The sequence below is a fragment of the Falco rusticolus genome, chromosome 3 (genome assembly GCF_015220075.1).
Source record: "Falco rusticolus isolate bFalRus1 chromosome 3, bFalRus1.pri, whole genome shotgun sequence".
Taxonomy (NCBI): domain Eukaryota; kingdom Metazoa; phylum Chordata; class Aves; order Falconiformes; family Falconidae; genus Falco; species Falco rusticolus.
In genome coordinates, this window is record NC_051189.1 from 81052867 (window position 1) to 81073966 (window position 21100).

At 38.2% G+C, this 21100-nt stretch overlaps 1 protein-coding gene across 1 annotated transcript; it reads right to left on the reverse strand.

The window, feature by feature from the left end:
• Positions 1-16: 16 nt before the first annotated feature.
• NSUN2 (NOP2/Sun RNA methyltransferase 2) lies at positions 17-20965 on the reverse strand. The gene is made up of 19 exons (XM_037380447.1): positions 20778-20965; positions 20546-20703; positions 20312-20416; positions 20099-20204; positions 19387-19458; positions 16774-16858; positions 15761-15953; positions 15287-15361; positions 14050-14180; positions 11412-11485; positions 8265-8395; positions 7567-7663; positions 6306-6481; positions 5687-5779; positions 5167-5302; positions 3832-3912; positions 3467-3605; positions 2458-2497; positions 17-1799 (listed from the first exon to the last, which is right to left on the reverse strand). Exons 1-19 carry the CDS (start codon positions 20853-20855, stop codon positions 1394-1396), a joined length of 2376 nt encoding a protein of 791 aa, XP_037236344.1. The 5' UTR covers positions 20856-20965; the 3' UTR covers positions 17-1393.
• Between the last annotated feature and the right edge of the window lie 135 nt (positions 20966-21100).

Genomic DNA, 21100 nt, shown 5'->3' on the forward strand with positions numbered 1-21100 from the left:
TCAAACATTAGCAAAATACAAGGGCAAAACCTGATTTTTTTATTAACCTACTTTACGGACTCTCAAGAGGAAAATGAGTCCCGTCAATGGTTCTTCATTCCATGGGACTAGTATCTTATCAGAGGACGTGGCATTATTTCACTTTTACATCTCTCCCTCAAGAATACTCCCTTTGATGAAGTAGTTCAAGGGCAGCCATTAGAAAAATTTGTACCAAGGCACAGCAAAGGGATCCAAGCCACATGAGGACTTCATCAGTAAAAACACACATGGTAAAATTCAGTTTGACAAACAACACAAATTATTTGCATCACCGTGGTCCCAGAGGAGGGCAATACCTTGTACCAGTGGTCACTTTCCTTTCAGGTCAAGTTGACGGAAGTACAAAGAGTATTGCTGAAACTAAGACACAAATGCTGGATTTTATATTGTAAGTTTCTGAGGTAGCCAACTAATTTTTTTTTTTTTTTTTTAAAGTCAGATTAAGGAAATTACCCTTTTGGACCTTAATAACCTCTTTTAAACAGCTACTATACAACAATATATATACCACCACACTTCTTTTTTTTTTAACTATTATTTCAGCTATAAACAAGTACCTTGCAAAAATTAAAGATTACTCCCACTTGAAGAAATGACAAAGAAACAGATGACCGCAACAGATTTGAGGGACAGTCACAGACTCTTAAACAGGCACATTTCAAGATACGAGTTTGAGGTACACTCAGCATACCTGATAATGTACTTAATGGCATTCACCAGCTGCGCCTGTGAAGCAATTTATCATTCTGAAAAGGAACCTCAGGCATCAGTCTCTGGCAAAATGCATTCTGTATTTTTTTTCCAGGATGCTGTGCAGAGTTTTATTTTGAATAAATGTTAACCAGGCTGTTAGTTAGATATCCTATATATACATTTGTATGCACATTCACACTGATTCCTTTATCCATTAAAGAACCTGCGTAAGTAGTGATCGGATTGGGTGATGGGTGGGGTAAGCAATCTGAAAGAGGAAAAGATGTTTTTCTAGAACTTATGTGCTTTAAATGAAACCCCAGTTTTTTCTTCTGACACAATCCTTGCCCAGTTACACAGGCGGTTCATTTGTACAAACCATCATTCCATTTCAAATACGGGCTTTACATTTTACTGGTGCATGGTCCATTGCCAGCAATGGACACAGAAACCCACCAGTAATATGGAGCTTAAAATGATAAAAAGACGACACGCTTGAAGAGCAATCTCTTTATAGTTTTCATTTAAAAAATAAAATAGGCAAAACTTTAAAAGAGGAACCTCCCATTCCAACAGAAATTTTAAAATACACTTCCATGCTAAAAGCAGAAGTCTGGATGTAAGCCCATGGAAGCTGCCAAGTAATAGAGAAAGAAACCTAATCTTTCACATTACTTGTAACAGTGTCTTTGCTGTCCTGGCTTACATAATTGTTGGTATTTTTACTAGATTGATCTGAATTCTCTATTTTATTTTCTACTTCCATAGCACTGGTTTCTACAGGACTGTGGGAAGATTCCTCACCTATTTCTGCTTCCATTTTTGTGACTAAATCATGTTCTTTATCTTCCACATCCATTCCTTCCTCTGTTTGTGCCAACCTATGTTGAACTTCTTCCTCCGTTTTATTTTCCAATTCCTCCTCTTTCCTCTTTGCTTTAAACACTTCAACTCCCATCATCCTCAGGTAATGAAGTCTCTCATTCTTGGGCACGAAGGCACGGAGTGATGTCTTTCCTTGCCAACCACACAGCACTATAGGACACTGAAGATCATCAGGTTTCCTACAAAAAAGCAGTTGTGTTTCGTCAACTATGAGAAAGTTAATCTTCAAAACTTAATTTTATAGCCATATGCTATAAATAAGTGCACAATCTTTAACAGTGAATGCATTTTATAACTATTGGTAGAAGATGCAAGTATATAGATATAACTTCAATATCTAAACAGGTACCTGCTTGTCTACAACCAAGCAAGCAAGAAAAAATAAAGCTCAGTGCTACTAAATTTCTGCAACAGGGAAAATTTTCTGGCTTTGGTTTCAAAACTAATGTAAGCAACAGCAAGATGAAAGTTTGCATTTAAAAAGTTCTAAAGAGCTTCTAATACTACTTTGTCAACAAAAATGAACAATGAAAAAGTTTAACTTTTTCTATTCCAAATCCTGGACTTCACAGGGAAACAAACAAATAAATCACATGCAGTGATCCTGTGGACCTCTGGCAGAACTACTGGCTCTCCTTTACAAAGCTAAATCCTACAATCGTTTTAGGAATACACAGGCAAGACAGCTTCTTTCCCTGCTATATTCTTTGTATCCTGTCTGGCTTCACTGTTGACCTCACTGTATCTCTGTGCTTCCACTTCTGTTTTTGCTGAGTGAAAATAAATTCTTGCCCAAGTTTTAGAACTCTGTAAATGGAAAGCAACACATCTACTTACTCAGGGTCTGGGTCATACTTCAGAACTATACTTCCCATTGCTATAGGGAAGGGGGGTGGGGAGAACAAAAACAAAACAGATGTGTTATTTGGCACAATGTTAAAATGACTGTAATTTAAAAATGTTCATGAAAACAAGGTTTTTAGACAGCCACACAGCATGGGCTGACTTGCAGTTATCTACATCAGGATAGTTAAACTACAGACAGTATCAGGCTTTACTGTTGGGTTTTTTTTTTTCCTCCAAACCAAAACATTTATATAGTTACAAGAGCAACTGCCAAGCCTGTCCCCTCCCAAACCCCAAACAAAAAAATCTAATTGCAAAACCACATGATGGATTAATCTAATCAGTGAATCTAGCAAAGAACTTTTACTTAAATAAAATGAACATAAGAGTATGCCAGCCCAAATCTTTTCTTCAATTTTGTCTCATCAAACACTGAAGTACAAGGACCAGTGATCACTTGGAAATAAAACAACATAAACAAAAGGACTTCAGTCCTTTCAAGCCACTCTACATTTCTTCAAGCATCCAGCATAGAGGAAATAAAATTTAATGTAAGTAGACATTGCTCCCCATATTTAAGAAAATAAAATCTGAGTAACTGTATTTGCTACATCAAATAATGAAAAACAACTGCAGATGACAATTTCAAATGACAAACAATTTCAGCTGGAGCACTAACAGGCATAACCATCATTAGCATATATAAAATCTTTGTTAATCAGATACTTTAAATGCTGCATCACAGCACTGCTTCACAGAAGTCACAGGTTTGGCAACTCTTCTGTTTGCTGGAATTCATAAACCTTAAAGGCTGTGATCAGAAAGGACTACAGTTTCTCGTAGCACAGTGGGTTTCAGTAACGCTTACTTACCTAATTAACAAACATATTTAAGATAAATTTAGTCAAAATTTTTAGCACCGTTTATGTGACAGGATTTTCATAGTCTTCTGTGTACTGTATAATAATAATTTTATCATATCACAAATTAGAAGGCTTACCCATGTCTTTGACTTTCTTCTGCGTTTCACTGCTAAATTTACTTAAGAATGGATTTTCCTGGGTTAGCAGGATTTTAACATCTTCTATGCAGACATTTATAATCCTTGCATGAATGAATGGGTATAGAGTATAAATTCCCTGTTTAATAAATAAATACAATTATTTCAAAATACAATCTCTACTTTCTGACGGGAAAATGTTAAAAATGGTATGTCTTTTAGTTAATACCAGAAAACAATTTTCACATTTTAATCCATACCGAAAATGAAAATTGCCGTTAATTTGACAAAGTTAATGGCAGCTGTGCCATAGGCTCTAAGAAAACCAAAGTATCTCCTTTGAAAATACAATTCTAAGTAGTTACCTCTTGTGCTAATCTGAATGCGCATCCGAACTGTTCACCATCACTGTTGCGAGACCAGACTTTTATCCCTGTGTTAATAACCTGCAAAAGGCAAAGCCAATAAGCATCATTAAAGAGTATAAATTCTAAATTACCACTCTGAACTTTGTTTTTTTCTCAAGTGTTTGACTAAATGGAGGAAGAAAGGATAATTCTGCCATAACATTTGCACTGAACACTGAATTAAATTCATGTGAAAATTCATTCAAGAGAAAAAAGAATCCCCATTATCAAAACATAGCTCTCTTTCAATGGAAATGCTTTTTACTCCTTTCCATATTGAAAACTGAACACAGTGAGGAAGCTACTGTCTTAAAATGAGGGCAATTAACTACAAAGATCAAATTTTAATTTTAGTTTGAGTAAGAGTTTTCTGGGTGATTCCAGGAAAGTCAATCAAGGATGCAATTTCAAAAATGAAAAAGCGCTTAATACTAGGACACTATATCCTTTGTAGTACCCAAAGTCTCACTACCTAATATAATGCACCAGTTTCTTAAAATTTTGTCAATTTATGTAGCCATTTCCTGCATGTGGGATAAAAGGATAATTATTTATCCATCTCAAAAGATATGTTGCAAAGATGTAATTAATATCCTTGGAGATTTTCAAGATTTGACTGGATGAGACCCGGAACTGTATCTGACCTAGCTTTGAAGTCAGACCTGCTTGGGGCAGGAAGGAAGCTAGAATAGATGATCTAATTCTAACTTAAATTATTCAATGACTTTTAAGACAAATCTTTAGTGTTTGCAAGGCATTTTCCATGGGGATTCATATAAAAAAAATTTTTTTTCAAACTCACAAAAACTACTTCTTACACCATTATCATTCAGCCTAACAACTTTTCAGAATGATCAGTTGTTGAAATCACTTTGAAACAATGTCCCCACATAACACAGCCAGCTAATAATTCAGCTGAGGTTATCTGTTATTTTTGGTATTTAAAATTCTTAATACTCTCATAATTAAGGGGCTCATAAATACAACAGTGTCAATGTAAACTTGTGAAGGCACCTGAAAATAGGATGAAAATCCTCGTACACACACAGCAGTTACATTTTCCCTTCCTCTACTTTTAAGTTCCCTTCTATGTGCCAAAAACCATACTTATTTTAACTTCATTTCTTTAACAGAGGGACAGAGAGGAAAATGTTTATTCTAACTGAAAACAAAAAAGGCCTATCAGCTTGCTATAATCCTCTATATAAACAATAAACTGAGTAATAAAGTTCAAGGAGACATCCAGTGATGCTTACGATCTCTGTTGCAAAAAACCGAAGAGATGAACCATACCTTCATCTTCTCACTGTTGTTCAGAAGCACATTCCTTAGCTCCTTAGAAACCATGTACAGCTGTCTTTTCTTTCCTTCTTGAGTTCGAGTTAGTAAATTCATCTTGGGAAACGATGGGTCCAATGCATAAAACTTCCTGTGGCCATAATACTGGTTTTGATTAACTGAACAATGAAATTACATACTCAAAATGCAGGGGGTTGACCCACTTCCTTAAGCTATCTCTGCAAACACTTTGGGCTCCCAAACACAAAAGATCAGACTTTCTAAGATGCGTGACATCAGAAAAGACAAGCTGTCATAGACACCAAGATACACTTTCAAACTTCCAGTGCAAACTATCATTGATTCTTTTCATTTAAGAAGAGTTTAATTATTGGGGAGAGGGACACCTGCTGCAAAGTTAGGGAAAAATTTTTACATATGGCCAACCAGACCCACCTTTCATAATGAACTGAACTACTAATATTCCTAAAATACTAGGAATCTTACTGCCAAAAGAGAAACATTTTTTTCTTACTGGATAGGAAGGAACAATGGATCATCTTCAGGGAGAAACACAAAAGGGTCTTCTTTAAAACCAAACAACTTCATTTTTTTAGATGGTGGTGGTCTAAAAAGAAAGTATCATTACATTGTCAATTTTAGTAAGAGTGCTTGGTTTGAAATCAGTATATTCAGTTCATTTAGTCAACGCTTGCCTTATGGTAATGACAGTATGCCAAACAGAATACTGACATTTTTCTGTGCTTCACTAAGACAACACTACCCACAATTTAACTTCTTACAATGAGGAAGTGAAAGCAATGCTTGAAAACAGAAACCACAAAAACAAATAAAGAGAGATTTCTGAGGGAGTAATTGTGAAGACAGTAAAGCTCTTCCATAAATTAACTTCTGGAAGTACTTTTTTCTTCAACAGAGGATAAAGGACTAACAGACTTTGCAAATGCTAATAAGAAAAGTGGTTATTTTCCTAACCTGCTGAAACACAAGATAGAAAATGTGGAAACGTAGGACGACTGAGCAAAATCGTTAATTTTTCTTAACAACTTCTAAATGAGTCCAGTAACTGAAGAATTCTGTAGAAGCAACTACAAAGCTGTTACAGGACAAATTCATAGGCTTGGTTCTCTTACCCACACACTCCTTCCTTTTTGCTTTGTTCAGTGTCTGAATTCTGCAATTCTTGCATTTTCTTAGACTCTTCATCTTCAGCAAGTGTTGGTTCTTCAGTAATACATTCAGAACCATTATCTGAATTCGCTGCTGTTACTTCAGTATCTCCTGTTTGTTGCAGTAATTTCTGGTGAACCTATTTCAGATTATAGTATTTTCAATAAAGCTAAAGTAGTATCTAATTTGTCTGTGTTCTCTCTTTGCATGTGCTTAATTCTTATCAATTTGTATGTCAGTGCTTAAACATACCCATTTAGGGAGCAAATCTCATTACTAAGTCAAGATACCATTGTAAATTGCATTTACCTCTAGTACTGATCTGAACAATTTCTTACGAACTGTCCAAGAAAGTTATTTTTGTACCATTCACAAAATCACGTCCTAGCACTCACAGAGAAGACTATTTTAAATCACGATCTGTTGTTTTCCTCCTAGAACTCAGTGACACACACATTCAGCTGCTGCACACTTTCTGTACGAGTGCTACAACATTAAACTTAGAACAGCAGAAGCTATTTGGATGACACTTGCTTCTGAATAAATGCTTACTCCTTCTTGCCACATACATGTTACTCATAAGGTGTTCTAATGAAGCAAATCAAATAGTAGCAGCTAAAACGGATTCACACAGGAAGTTTCTCTCAAAAAGACAATCTTAAGAGATCAAACAAATCATGTCAATTTAAAATCGTGTCGACAGGATTTTAAGACAATTGACAACAAATGGATTAAAGTCAAATGGCTGAAGCTGCTACTGCTCCTAACAGTTTTATATCCATTCCCACTGCTGCTGATCTGCTAGACTAATCTGCTAGTGAATCACTCCTGAGCAACCAGAGTAAGATAAACTGAAATCAGAATTAGCTTACAACACAGCAGAAAAAAGCCTTCAGCAGAGGGACCACACACAGCTCAAGGAACTGACAGCTTTAGCTACCCAATCTAATCTGCTTCTGTAAGTCTTTCAAAGCCTGAACTTTAACTTCAAGTTTTATCTTGCTATTTTACTATGATTTTAAAATCCCCCCTCTTTTTTTTTTTTTCTTCTATTTTAAAAGGAGACTTTCTTTTAAAGTTCTTAAGGGATTTAGGAATTTACTTTTAATTGACACACTGAACTATAACCAAAGGGCAGAAAGTTACAGGATGTTTTCAATTCTGTAAGCTTTCAAAAAAAATGTTATTAAAAGTTAACATTTTAGCTCTTCTAAAAGATGTTACCTTAGGCTGGCGTTTATTCCATGGCATTGGAGACTTTTTCACTAACACAGCCACAAAGAAACCTCCTGTGTTCTGGTGATGTGGCAATATCCTAAGACTAGGGGGAAAAAAGGAAAATAAAAATGTTGCAGTATATTCATCACCAGCACTCAGGCTCTCACAAAGTACTAAAAGTGTAACATTTACATTTACTTGGAGGGTAAACTAAGTATTCCTAGTAGGATTGTGCAGATTTATCAAGCTAAAAAAAGGATCTAAAATAGAGCATTCTGGCAAAATAACTTGCATCAGTGCAATGCATTCACTTAACCATTCACATCTGAGCTTTAAGACTCATTTCTAAACATTATTTTTAGAATAGCTGTGGGAAGTCTTTCATAGCAAGTAAGTCACACTGCTAGAATGTTAAAGCTTTACATAGTTTTTCAGTAATTTTGGCTATGTATCTCTATTGGTCAAAGAATTTGACCTACCTGTGAGTACTTATTCCTTGTAAGCAACTTTCAGTAATTTCTCTCACTTCACTGGAACTTAAATATTGCGTACCGCCATTACATATGAAGCAATCAAAATATTCAGACCTACACAAGCACAGGTCTGTACTGCCACACGTTCTTAACCTAACCTAATTATAATTTGCCCACCACCATACGAGGTGATAATCAAAGCCTCATAAAATCTACTCTGGCAAAACTTACCAGCGCTCTAGATTCATTGCCTTTAGCTTCTCTTCATCTTTTATTGGAAACATAGTGGGACGTATTTGTGTTTGTCTATTTGAAGGCACATCTTTCCACTCTTCAAACCACTGTCCATCTTTCAGCATTACCTTCATAGGAATAAATATAAATAGTGTGAAGAATACAGGTCACTATTTTACAAGTTTTAATTTAAATAAGTTCAAACCAAGGTTCAGATGCCAAAAAGAGAAGTTATTTTCTGGTATAGTAAGTTAAGTTCTTTGAAGTGTATGGTTCCTTTGTGCATTGTATAGGGACACTTATGAGATTCTTGCCAGCTGTACCTCTTTGCTCCACTTTGTATGCTTCAAAAAGTGTGCAGTCAAGTAAAGATCAACTGCAGTGATCTCTGGTAACCTGCTAGAACATACAGAACACCAAAATCCAAAGGAAGGACAGCGGTGGAATATATAAGAAGATTAGTAAGCCATAAGATTTAGGATACACTACTTTTTCTCCATTGGACTGGCTGTGAAGCATCCTGCTGTAGGCAGCTTCGAAGCAGTATACAAAGGAAAAGGGCTACTGCAGTCTAATAGAGACTAGAAATGAGGAATCCAAATTTCATTACATAAGGTGCAAGAGTGCAACACAACAGCTTGGTAAGCACAGAGCGCCATGATATAGGCATACACAGGTCACACATAGAGATGCTTTCAAGGAAAGTTACTGAGGAATCACGTCCCCATGAATTTTCTAGTGTAAGTATCTTTATCCAGGACTCAGAACAATATATAAATCCACTCTAAGATACTGTGTGGACATAACATCACATCACTCTAAGAGTCAAAGCTTTTGATGAACTCTTAAGATACAAGCAGGTTAGAGCCCCAACTCTTGCAGCAAGGCATTTTGAATGCTCTTTAAGCAAGAATACCAAAGGAAAAAAACCAACCAAACAAACCACCAAACCAGGAAAATTTGACTTCAGAGCTCTAGATGCCTCATTCTATACTGGCCACCAGCACTGTAAGAAAGGTCACATCCACAGATGCATGGGACAAATGCATAATATTAATGACTGAAATGAAGTCCTGTTTTTGTGGTTAAGTCAACAAAATAGATAAACCACAGCAATGGTGACTTCAGGACCGGCACGTTCGATGAAATGCTTTCATAGATCTTGCTGTGATTGACTTGAAGGTTTAATTAAGTGTTCTACTGAAAACTGAAACAGAACGTTTATCTAGATTACAATTTGACTGAGAATGTTAGAACCCAGATTTCAGCATCATGAAGTCTGGCATTTATCAGTCACTGATCAGATCACACTTAAAATATTGTGCCTTTGCATATTCCTAAAATGGAAATGACTGTACTTCTAGAATTAGTATTTCAAGTCCAAATATGCTACGTCATGCTGCTAGATGGAGGCAAGACAGACTGTGGTTCTGAACTGCTCTTCTTTGGAAGTCATGAGTTCAGCTTGAGAGAAACAAACAATGGGACTGATAAATAACTGGAAGCACAAACAACTCTGGAACTATTTTGGATGTACTAGAGTAACTGCCTAACAGTACTGCTCTGTTCAGTTTTGGTTTACCAGCCTAACCACACAATGTAACTGGTAGAATGACAAAGCATCAAAGAAACGTGTCGAACTCTTCTCTACTGCACATTTCACTAGCCTCTTGTTAGGGCAGAATTAAGACTAAGAGTGTTGCAGAAGTAGATTACCAGATCTGGAGGTAAAAAGATTTCTTCCTTCAAGACTCTGAAATAATTCATTGAAGTTCACTCGTCGTCTAGCTTAAGGAGAGAGTACTGAACGCTATTTCCAAGCACCTATGCATCCCCTTGAACAAAACCTTATTTTTATTTTGCTGTTTCCAGAGATCTACAGTCAACTGAGGCTCAGGAATATTCAATGTAATCACTAAGTTGCAGAGCTCCCACTGAACAAACGTTTCACAAGGAAACAGAAGATGACACCAAGTAAAATCAGCACCAAAGCAAGCAAATATATTCACTGATGAGCTCGACAATGAGGCTTTAAAAAATACAGTAGCAGCGAATAAGGGCTGAAGAACGTCTGGCAAACTTTTAAGAGATTTTATTAGCCTACTTTTAAAAATACCTATTAGGGAGATTTATATTTCAACTGCAAACACAGAAATAAATGTTACAGGGAATATAACAGACTTACTGATCTTCATATATATATAGTAGCTTTATACAGTTAAAAAAAAGTAAGATTGAGATCATAGAGCCACAGTTATGCATTTTACATTTATACTTCAGGTACAAGCATACCATTTATACTTTTGGAACTGTAAGAAGAAAGAAATCAGCTAGTTTCTAAGCTGGATTTCCAATGGCAGAACATAAGCAAATGTTTATTCCATGCGTCTTGTTCATTAGCTTATACACAGGCATAAACCTGCAGACCACCATTTCAAGAGACTAGTGAAATGGTGAGAGAAGACAGAACAACCAACGGCGTTGCAAAGGCACATGCTCATAATTAAAATTTAATCAGAGCTTCTTTCCTTACTACCAGGATGGCTTTCTACCCTTTCTTGATTATACCCATAACAGGATACTGAAACAGCTTTGGGATTTTTTTTGCTGCTCCCTACTAGTCTGTTTCCAGACTTGGAATCACATAAGATTTGGAACAAAATACATGACTATTAATATTCTAGAATTACTCACATCCCTGCAAGTTTTACAGCTTATTTCCAGGAAGGGTTTAACAGCTTTTACTTCCAAATAATTTAAATGAACCAGCTAAAGAACTATAGTATCTAACACTCACAGACTGTAAAGGACAGTGGAGGAGGGATAACTTTCAAAAGTGGCTGAAATTATGTTGCCATCTACAGGCCACATGCACACAGTAGAAAAGGGAATTAAGAAAGCATGAGAGACAGAGCAAAGAAAGCTGGAGGAAAATGAGGACAGCAGATGAAGAGACAAGAACTTACCACCAGAAAGATCTTTAGCCCTTTCCTCTACAATGCCATACCGTCTAAAACTCTAAACAGCAAATCACTATCATCACTTCAGCTTAATCTAATGTTTTGAAATGCTATTCTGCAAAATTTCCCTAATGTAATGTTCTACCACAGACCAAGAACTTCACAGAAATATCAGGTTAAGTACCTTCCATTTTGTAATTCCTGGCATCCTCTTCAAGCCTGGTAACTCAGAAGAGACATCAGCAAGTTCTAAGGCACCTGAAATTCCAAGAATATAAATATTTTTGAAAACAGAATTTGAGAGTCATGTTCCTAATTAACTTCTACAAAAATAGTTTTTCTTCAAGTTTTAAGACCACACTGCTTTTTAAAAATGTCAAGGAACAAAATATTATACAATTACTGTATAATTTACTGTAAACTAACAAGAAAGACGGTAAGAACTGTTCATAATAAATTAACTGTTCACCTCTAAATTAAACGAAATATAATGGTTAGATACTTTCTGTAGTGGCTGCAGAGAATAATGCTCTACAGCTTGTATCATTAAACATTAATGTTCCAGGATGCAGTCACAGATTTTATTCTCACTTACTTAGCATTTGGATTTACTACACTGGTTAAGTATTTTTCAGAGAAATACTCTTCCGGGATGACAAAGTCTTTTAAAATGCTTGATACATTCTCATTTTATGGACTTAGTCTTAATATATTCCAGTGTGAGAGGAAAAAAAAAATTGTTATTTTTTGAACGAAAAGAAAAATTCCAAAATGTTTAACCATAAGGTAAGTACTATCAACCTAACAGAACAAAAGGCTATGTACCCAAAATGTCAGATTGCTGTAAGAAACATCAACAGAGTTTAGCTTAATCTACAGAATAAAACCTTTAAGGTTCCTGAAGTCCAGAAAGAATAATATAAAAATATACTGTTTAAATAGGTGATCTCTTTAGCAAAGAATACCCTTTAAATTTCTTTTTTGTGAATACTTACTTATTTAAGTTAGGTAGGCTTTCCCTCCTGTCGTACAGAATTTATCAGCCTGTTCTACATGACTAACCATTTACTCTTAAGTGACAGTTTAAGCAAGTCTTTTAAATAAATGAGAAAGTGATACATGAATTCATGGACAAATTCCAAAATGATATTTCAAATCTGATTAAACTTGATGTCTGCATCTGTCCTTCGAATATTCTTGCCTACCTACAGCGACTTCAACTGATGCCTCAGGACTACACCACACTGATCAGGCACTAAACAGTCCACCAGAAGTACTACAATTCCCTGTAGAGAAACATGGTACAAAAGTGCCTTTTCCTTACTCTTTCAGCCCTAAGGGGAAACCAATCTCTGACCTGCTCCACAAGTAGCAGTGTAACCCAGTGAGAGGAACCAAGTTAACACCGAAGAACCAACAAAACTGGACTAACCTGAGCAAATCCTTGATGTCCAATGCCCCTTGCAGACTACTGCACTACCTCACCCTTCTTTAGTTACACGTATGTTTCAAGCCCCAAGGATAACGTTCACTTGCTGGGACACACTGCAGCCTCCAAGTAAGCCTCAAAATACCTTTTTTTTTTTTTTTTTTTTGAGGTATTTTCACATGCCACAGCCAGTCAAGATCCTTACTTCCAAGTACTGAATTTGCCCCGGATGCTGCAATTGTTGGCCGCCATGAACATCCGTATTGCTTCACGCTCCTAGCCAAACTAGTCCTTACTTCCTTCCAATCTTGTCATCGTTAAAACTTAACTCTGGTGTACCACAGCCTTCAATAAGCCAAGCATACCACAATGTACTGGAAACATGTCTATGCTGCTCTTTCACTCAGTCTGCCAAAGAAACTACCTCTAAATAAAAATGTCCTTTGGAAATTAAATATAATTCCTAATTATCTGCAGGCATTTAAGCTAAACTGCTGTTTCTGAGACAATGAAATTTCATGCACAATTTGGGGCCAGAATAGTGACTGGCACAAAGAAAACATTAGACAAAACAGGCCATTCTACTCCCAGAACCAGCTCAGCTCCAGGGGCAATACAGCTGCTCCTGCTCTGTACAAGGATCAACTTAACAAGGTCTGGGGAACTTTTAATGCAAAACCCAATTAAGATGTCTCCAAACTTCAGGTTACTGACACAGAAAAAACAGTGTTCGACAGCTCAAGGCTAGCAATTTGGGCTACTAACTCAACTACCACAAACTGATGCAGTGCAGCTTTCTCAGCTCAATTTTTCCACCTCTTGTTACTTGACGTGATGGACACTTAAGTAAGCTTTCATATGCAAGTCAGAAGTGTAAAAAAACCCACAAGCTTAACGACATTAAAATTCCAAACATCTCAAAATTTGGGTCAAAGGATGCTAAAGGTATCAGACTCCCACCTACTGGTGCACAACATTTCTCTAACTGTTTTAAGTACACTTTGGACTTCTTACTCCTATAGCATACAGCAGTAATGTCCCGTGCCATGTCTTCCAAAGGAAATACGAATGTCAGACATGAACTCCAACCAGTGGAATGGGTTAGCAGAAGCCAGATAACACAGACTGAATTCCACTGATCTGCAGAAGTCTTTTGTGTACCACTAACCCAACTTCTTCAGGCTTTATATTTGCACCTGATTTAGGCCCATTCAAGAAGGCTGCCCAGATCAACACCAATGAAATCCTAACGGTATCAAAAAATTGCTGCAGTTTTGCATACTAGGAGCACGTTACCCACACTAAGCTTATTACTAGTACTATCATGCGTGTATCCTTTTTTGGGCTGAGGAAAAAAAAGATTTCTCCACTCCATCCAAGCTCGCATTCTCACCTTGACTCTTCTCCAGCAGAGATGCGATCACAGCTTCGTTCTCAATGGGATTCAACGAACACGTAGAATATACCATTCTCCCACCTTCCGCCAGCTGTTCAACACCACGGGTTGCAATTCTTAACTGCAATCTAACAGAACACTCTTGATTTAGCCAGGTATCATTCAGGAACCAGAAAGGTTTACCATCAAAGTTTTTGCAGGTAAAGCTATATTGCAGACACACAACTCTCCATGGACTAAACCAGCACTGACTAGGTTCCACAGCTGTCACAAGTACACAATTTAAAGTCAGTTTTAAACTAAGTCAGCTTAGTGCAGTCTATACTGCAGACACATTTACAATTACACCTGTTAAAACAGCAATTAGGTTAAACGTTAACACTGCATAACTTTCAACACAGCATGCAGTAATTTGTTCTTTCTAGTGTCCCATCAAGTTTATAGTAAAGTACTCAACACTAGACAAGTAACACCCCAAAACCTGACTTTTCTTCTCAGAAATCTAGTTAAAATGAGGAGCAATCTGACTATTACAAATATTATGGACAATACAGCTTAGCTAACATTTGCCTTCTGAGAAAAGCTTCACTGAGACAAATCACCAGCTTATACCCCACCTGCAAACTCACAACTAAAATAAAACCTGTAATTATGAGTTACCGAACGATAACAAGTCACCGCAGGTCAGCTGAGTTACAGTAACTGATGGCATTCCCAGCTTGTTACAAACACACAGCAAAACGTTCTAAACTTTTTCATCTGTGTGTCATGAGCCTGCACTAGCCTAAACACTTATCTACCACCATGTAACATAAATCAGTCTTAAGAAACCAAAACCATTTATGTATGATCGCTAGTATTCTAAAGACTTTAAAATATTACTATCAATCTTACAAGTTTCTGCATTTTCCAACAGTATTTTACCAGCTAAATGCTAGGAATCCCAACCAAATGATTTATTTCCTGTTTTATTAGCTACCTTGCCTAAATTAATTCAATGAACATTCATACGTTAGATATTCATAACAATACAAGCAATTTAGATCCACTACTCGCTTCTGGAACACTACACTTTCTGAATAGCACACAAGCTCTTCATTTGAGAGAAAAGCAACACTTCTTAGAAGTCTCTGCTTTGTCACATATTAACATGTGAATGCATGCAGATGTTAGAGATGTGGGAAAAGGAGGAGAGAGAAATGAAGAAGTGCAGATGTGTAACAAGCATTTTTACCCATGGAGCTGCAAACTGTTTTGTGTTGTCCACTTTTTCCATACATCAATGTTTTTCCTCATGGTTCCATCTCCACTGTAACAGATTGAACAGATTTCTATTATTTGTGGGTAAGACTCATTTCATATCCAAGTCATTCATAGCAGAAAATAAGTAACAGCCCCCCTCCCATATTAACTAGTTCTCCTATGCTGTACTGCTTGTTTCTACACTATCTTTGTACTTGAGTATCCCCAGTGTAAGTTCAAAACTTGAAGCCCTTCAGCTGACCAAATTTAAGTACCACTTGGAATGAAAAATGTTCATTCTAATTTAGTATCCCCTCACCTGAGACAGTTTAAGGCATTCACCTGTTTTGGAAGTTACTATAAATGATAACCAAGCAACACAAAGAGCGTAACTCAGCAACACTAAAATTCTAGCACTGCACTTAGTGCAATAAAATCTGTGTATTGAAGATTACATGCTAGATACCTGCAAGGGACGTCACATAAAATCCTGTCATAGAAGAGGACTTCTTTTCTTCCATCAACATCTATTTGTAGATTAGGAATACTGGAGGCATCATGATTTACCACCATGATGCACGGACTGTTTAATCTTTTAGCCTGATGAACCAGCAAATAGCAGCGCTTGTTGTCGACATCATTAGCAATTACAAAACCCTCTGGGAACATAAAATAGTGGGAAGATGCTTTACTATTCAACAGCTAAATAATTGTACATAGTTTATTACCTTATCTTCAAAGCTTCGTAAACCTTTCACTACAGATTTCTACTTACAAGACTGCTTATGAATAGAGGACCCCTTAATGAATGTGAAATAACATAAAGTATGTCTAGGTTTAACTGATGTGTCAAATATAGTCTCAAGAGCACTAGCTTCCATACAGTAACAATAGAACACAACCAAGGGCCTTTCAACTTTTCAAAATAAAACCCTTGTAACAGAAAAATCCTCCACTGCCACTGATCGCTGTACATCAGCAGATTTTCAGTAGAACGTAGAAAGAATCCACGCCCCCTAACTTGATACCTTCTATTTTCTGGAAGCATCTAACTGAAAGTAAAGATTTTGAAGCTTAAAGAAAAAAGATAAATATCACGACCATTTTAAAGGCTACAGCAGATTAATCCAGTGTTGCAGGATACCACTAAAACAAAGGGCTCACGGGCCACCATCTACTAAGTAAACCTGATTTATATACAAAAATTAAGCTCTAATCACATCTACCACAGTCTGAACTGTGAAGATATAGAGATATACCTACATACATATATATAAATTCACGTCTCTCCTTCAAGCCGAGGAAGCCCACAAAATTGTAAGGAAAAGGTGGGGTACTTCCTATCTCATATCACTCAACCACTCTGGAAATTCAGTATGTAGTTAAATGTAGTTACTTATCTGAGATACTAAAAATAATCCTCAAGAAAAAGCAGAAATTCAAAGTCATAGAAGTTTTTGGTAGTTTTTCCAGACTTACTGGGAAAAGGAACATTCATGTCTGCGTGCAACATTTCAATGAGTTGTGCAGTCTTAGATCCAGGTGCAGCACACATATCTAGAATCTACAAACACCAGAAAATTAAAAAAACCCACCTCCTACCTCATATTTTTTTAACTACTTCAGAAATTTTAAACTAAATATGTTTGAATACACTTGCACAACTAGGATTATCCTGAACACTGATTTGTAAAAACATAAAAGTACAGTTTCGTTCTTTGTATGCTTTATCTCTGAAGGTCTAAAATACAAAAAGGACTTTTGTTTGTAGGGAACAAATACATCAGCTGAAAAAAATCCGAAAGAAAAATCTGAATCTAGATACAGGGATATGTCCTTGTATCAGCTCACAGGCAATTCCGACTGAAGTTAACTGGAACTTCACATATACACACACATGTCAAGGGCAAAGTTACATTCAAAAGCAAGTAGTACTTTTCTTTATCTATCAATAAATTAATCAGAGGCTATCCAACACCGTTGATTAAATAGGTTTTATAAAAATGGACTGCTATCCCTCCCCACACCTTTTCATTTTAATGCAAAAAATTGGGGTAGCATAAACTGCTTGTTGCTATATCCTGGAAGCAGCACTTGGAAGTCTTCGAAATCACCCTCAGGCAGAACAGAACAGCATAGACACCACCACCTGATTTCTAGCATAGTTCTCCCTCATGGTTCATCACGAACTTGGTTTGTGATCAAGAGTCACTTTCACAGCAAACCATCTGACAGCTAACACTGCTTTCTTAAGGAAGCTTAAAATCTTTCCTCTTGCCTATTTACAAACTTTTCAGAAACATATGACTAACTTCTGGACCTTTAGCTCCAGAAAAAGTTAGCTGAAGTCACGCAACAGGGTAAAAGATGGGGATGGATTGGCTCAGACCCCAGAGAAATGCAAAGAGCATTTACTGAGAGCTTCAGAGAGCATGTGATAGGTGCTGCCACACAGCAGTGTTAATGCATCATGAAACACACTCAGTAATAACTGTGTCACATCTGCTGTTAAAAGTGACAGTTGTGATGATACCGGTTGCTACTGACTTTGTAGGCAATGCAAAAGATAATGAAGAATAAGCAAGCCTAAACATGCTCTAAACTTGCCCAGCAAACTAATGGTGAATGAAAACTAAACTGCGAAGGACAGATTAAAACCGCACACAACTACAGAAAGGTTTGACAGTCATCAAGTTTATCCTTGTGCAAGAATCATCATGTAAGACATCAAACATGTACAGAGAACATGCCAGTTAAGCACTAAAGCAACCTGCAATTCTGGTCAAAACCAGCAGCTCAGAAAATAAGGCACTAAAGACCATAAAAGGTCCTACATGACAACAGCCAAGGAACTGTTACAACAGCTATTCGCTATCTTGTCACAAGAGAGGATAAAGAACCTATTCTGGGTCTCACTTATAAGCAAATTCGTGAAATCTTACATGCATTTCTGCAAAGGGTTTGCTGAAATACAGTCACCAAAGTTAAACATTCAATGCAAAAAACCATACAGTTAGCTTAATATATGCAACATAAGGTGTGTACAAAAATATTCACACAACTTGTGTCTTACATTAAGTAGAACGCATTCACTACCCGTTCAACCCCAGATAAAACTCAAAACGTACATGTGACACATTAGTACTGAATATACCACCCAATTCATTGTTCATTCAAGAGAGATGAGAAGACCTTGCCTCATGTACAATAGCCATCAGCCCCATGTCATACATTGGGTTGGGGTGAGAACAGAAGAAAACAAACTGAGAAGTTATGTATGCTAACTGATGTTAATTCAAAACCGAGTATGTACAAACAAGTCTTTAAAACATAGGTTAAAAGTTTGAAAAACTTTAAATTTCAAGATGCACAACATAGCTGCTTGAGATAGCAAGGTGCTTGTAACTAGCTCGTTAACTTAACAGATTAAGAGAGTAAGGCCATGTGACAGATTCATTCTGCAAACACGCACAGAACATGCAAACTTCACTAGGGTTAGAACAAGAAGCTTGCTACCATATTCCACAATTTGCCATTAGAAAATATCACAGACATTCCTCAGACACCTTGGTTAAAGTCAGCAACCTATTTAGCCAACACCAACAGCATGTTTCAGCTCACCCAAATTATTCTGCCTAACGTTTATAGAGCAGAAGTTTGCAACTTTTTCAAAAGGCATAGAGGGGTAAAAACTATCTGGTAGAGAACATTATCATTTGGATCTGGAAAACTACATCTGCTCACAGCATGATGGATAGCAAGTAGTTAAAAGCAGTCATCTTACTTTAAAAGGAGGTTGAAACATGAATACATAACTTAAGATGCAACTAAATACATTCAGACTTTGAAACTATATGATTATGCAACTACTAACCTAAATGTTTTTTACAGGGTATTATATAGCTGAAAAAGCAGATGTTCCTCTGACAGCGTATTTGTGATCTGAACACTAGTTGACTGTTGTTTATGTACAGAAAGCATAAAACATACCAACACAATTGTGTATCAGCATTGATACTACTGTTGTAATTTACAGTTTAATTGAACTATCTTCTAGGAAAAAAACTAGTACGCAGTATATTCCAGAGTTACCTTATGATGAGGGTTAACGTTAAGCAGCAGAGGTGGGATCATACTAACAGCCTCTTGACGACTGATATTTCCCTTGAAAGGAAAAAAAAAACCAAAACAACAAACCCAAACTTTTTTATATCACAGAAGAATGCATTACTTTTGCAATAAATTTTTTAAAACTCTATGTAGTAAAACAATAAAGCATTTTATCAAACACTATTATCATCTTAGGATTAAATTTTATTAACATTTAACAAAAAAATCACAGTATTTTACCCAACTGAAATTTCTGATGATTGCATACTTACTCCAATTTTATTAATTCTATTGATATAGTTTCCACTCAACAGAAATGAGAAACTGGCTTCAACCAAGTGAGAAACATCCATCACTAAAGGTAACTCTCATTACATACGCACACACACTTTTACCAAATTGAAACATCTGTTTTCAAACACCAACTATTTTACAGGGACTCATTTTCACATTCCCAAACAAAAAAAAAAAATGCAGTTTGTTTAGGATAAAAATTTGTAACTGCAGTTACATGCTGGAACCATGGGATAAATCACTTGTCAACATCAACATAAAATCCAGATTCTCCTGAGCTACTCAACTTCTGAGAGAAAAGGTACAGTCTCAGTTTCTCATAATGCATTTGAATAAAACACCGCTCAGGACAGGAGAGAAGAAAAAAAGAAAAAGAAAGTAAGATCTATCCAAAACTTACACATTCTGTCTCGCTAACCAGAAACTGATGAAACTTTTCCAGCTGTGGCGACTTGCGTAAGATTTTTCTACTCAAGTTGGTGTGCCAGGCTAACTCTTCTGGATACCTGGGGGGAAAAAAAGACGGAGAAAGGGCAGAAGTTGAAGACCCCAACCCCTCAGGCTCGACACCGGGGACACGCAGCGCGCCTTACTCCACGGCCAGCTCACCTACCAGCTCAGCGGCTGCGGCATTTCGACTTTCTGGCCATCCACCTCCAGGTCCTGCAGCTCTCTGAAGTACTTCTCCCTCAGGCAGTGCAGGATCTCCCTGGCGTGGCTGCAGGGCAGAGACGCGCACCAGGCGGCCGGCTGGGGACGCGCCTTTCCCCGCCAGCCGGCACCGGCCCGCCCCGGGACCCAGGGCAGCGGCGCGCCGGGCCCCGCCCGCCCCGCCCCGCGGCCCTACCTCCGGTAGCCGGTGATGCGCAGCGTGGCGGGCAGCGGCTCCCTCAGCGCCGCCATGAAGGCGTCCCACTCGCCGGCGGGCACGATGCCCAGCTCCCGGTAGTACCGCTCGAACAGCTCGTTCTCCTTCACGATCTCGGGGTAGCCACCGGCCCAGCCCTGAAACACGCCGCCGCCGTCAGCCCGGAGGCCCTGCCGCGCACCGCCCCGCCCCACCCCGCCCCGGCTCTCACCGCTTGGTCCCCGCCGCCGCCGCCCCGCTCCTGCCGCTGCTGCTGCTGCCGCCTGCGGTCGCGCGCCCGGCGGCCCATGGCGACCAGGAAGCGGCCGAGCACCCTCGTCGCAGCGGCCCCCTCCGTCCTTCCCGGCCTGCAGCACCGCGGAACCTAGGCTGCGGCGCCGCGTGCTCCCGGCGCCGCGCGCATGCGCGGGCCCGCCCCCGGCGCTCTTTCCGGGCGGCAGCACGTCGCGCCGCCGCCGCCCCGGCGGGACTTCCGCTCTCAGGCGCCCCTCCCGCACGCAGCGGCCCCACCAACCGCCGGCCGGGGGCGGGAGG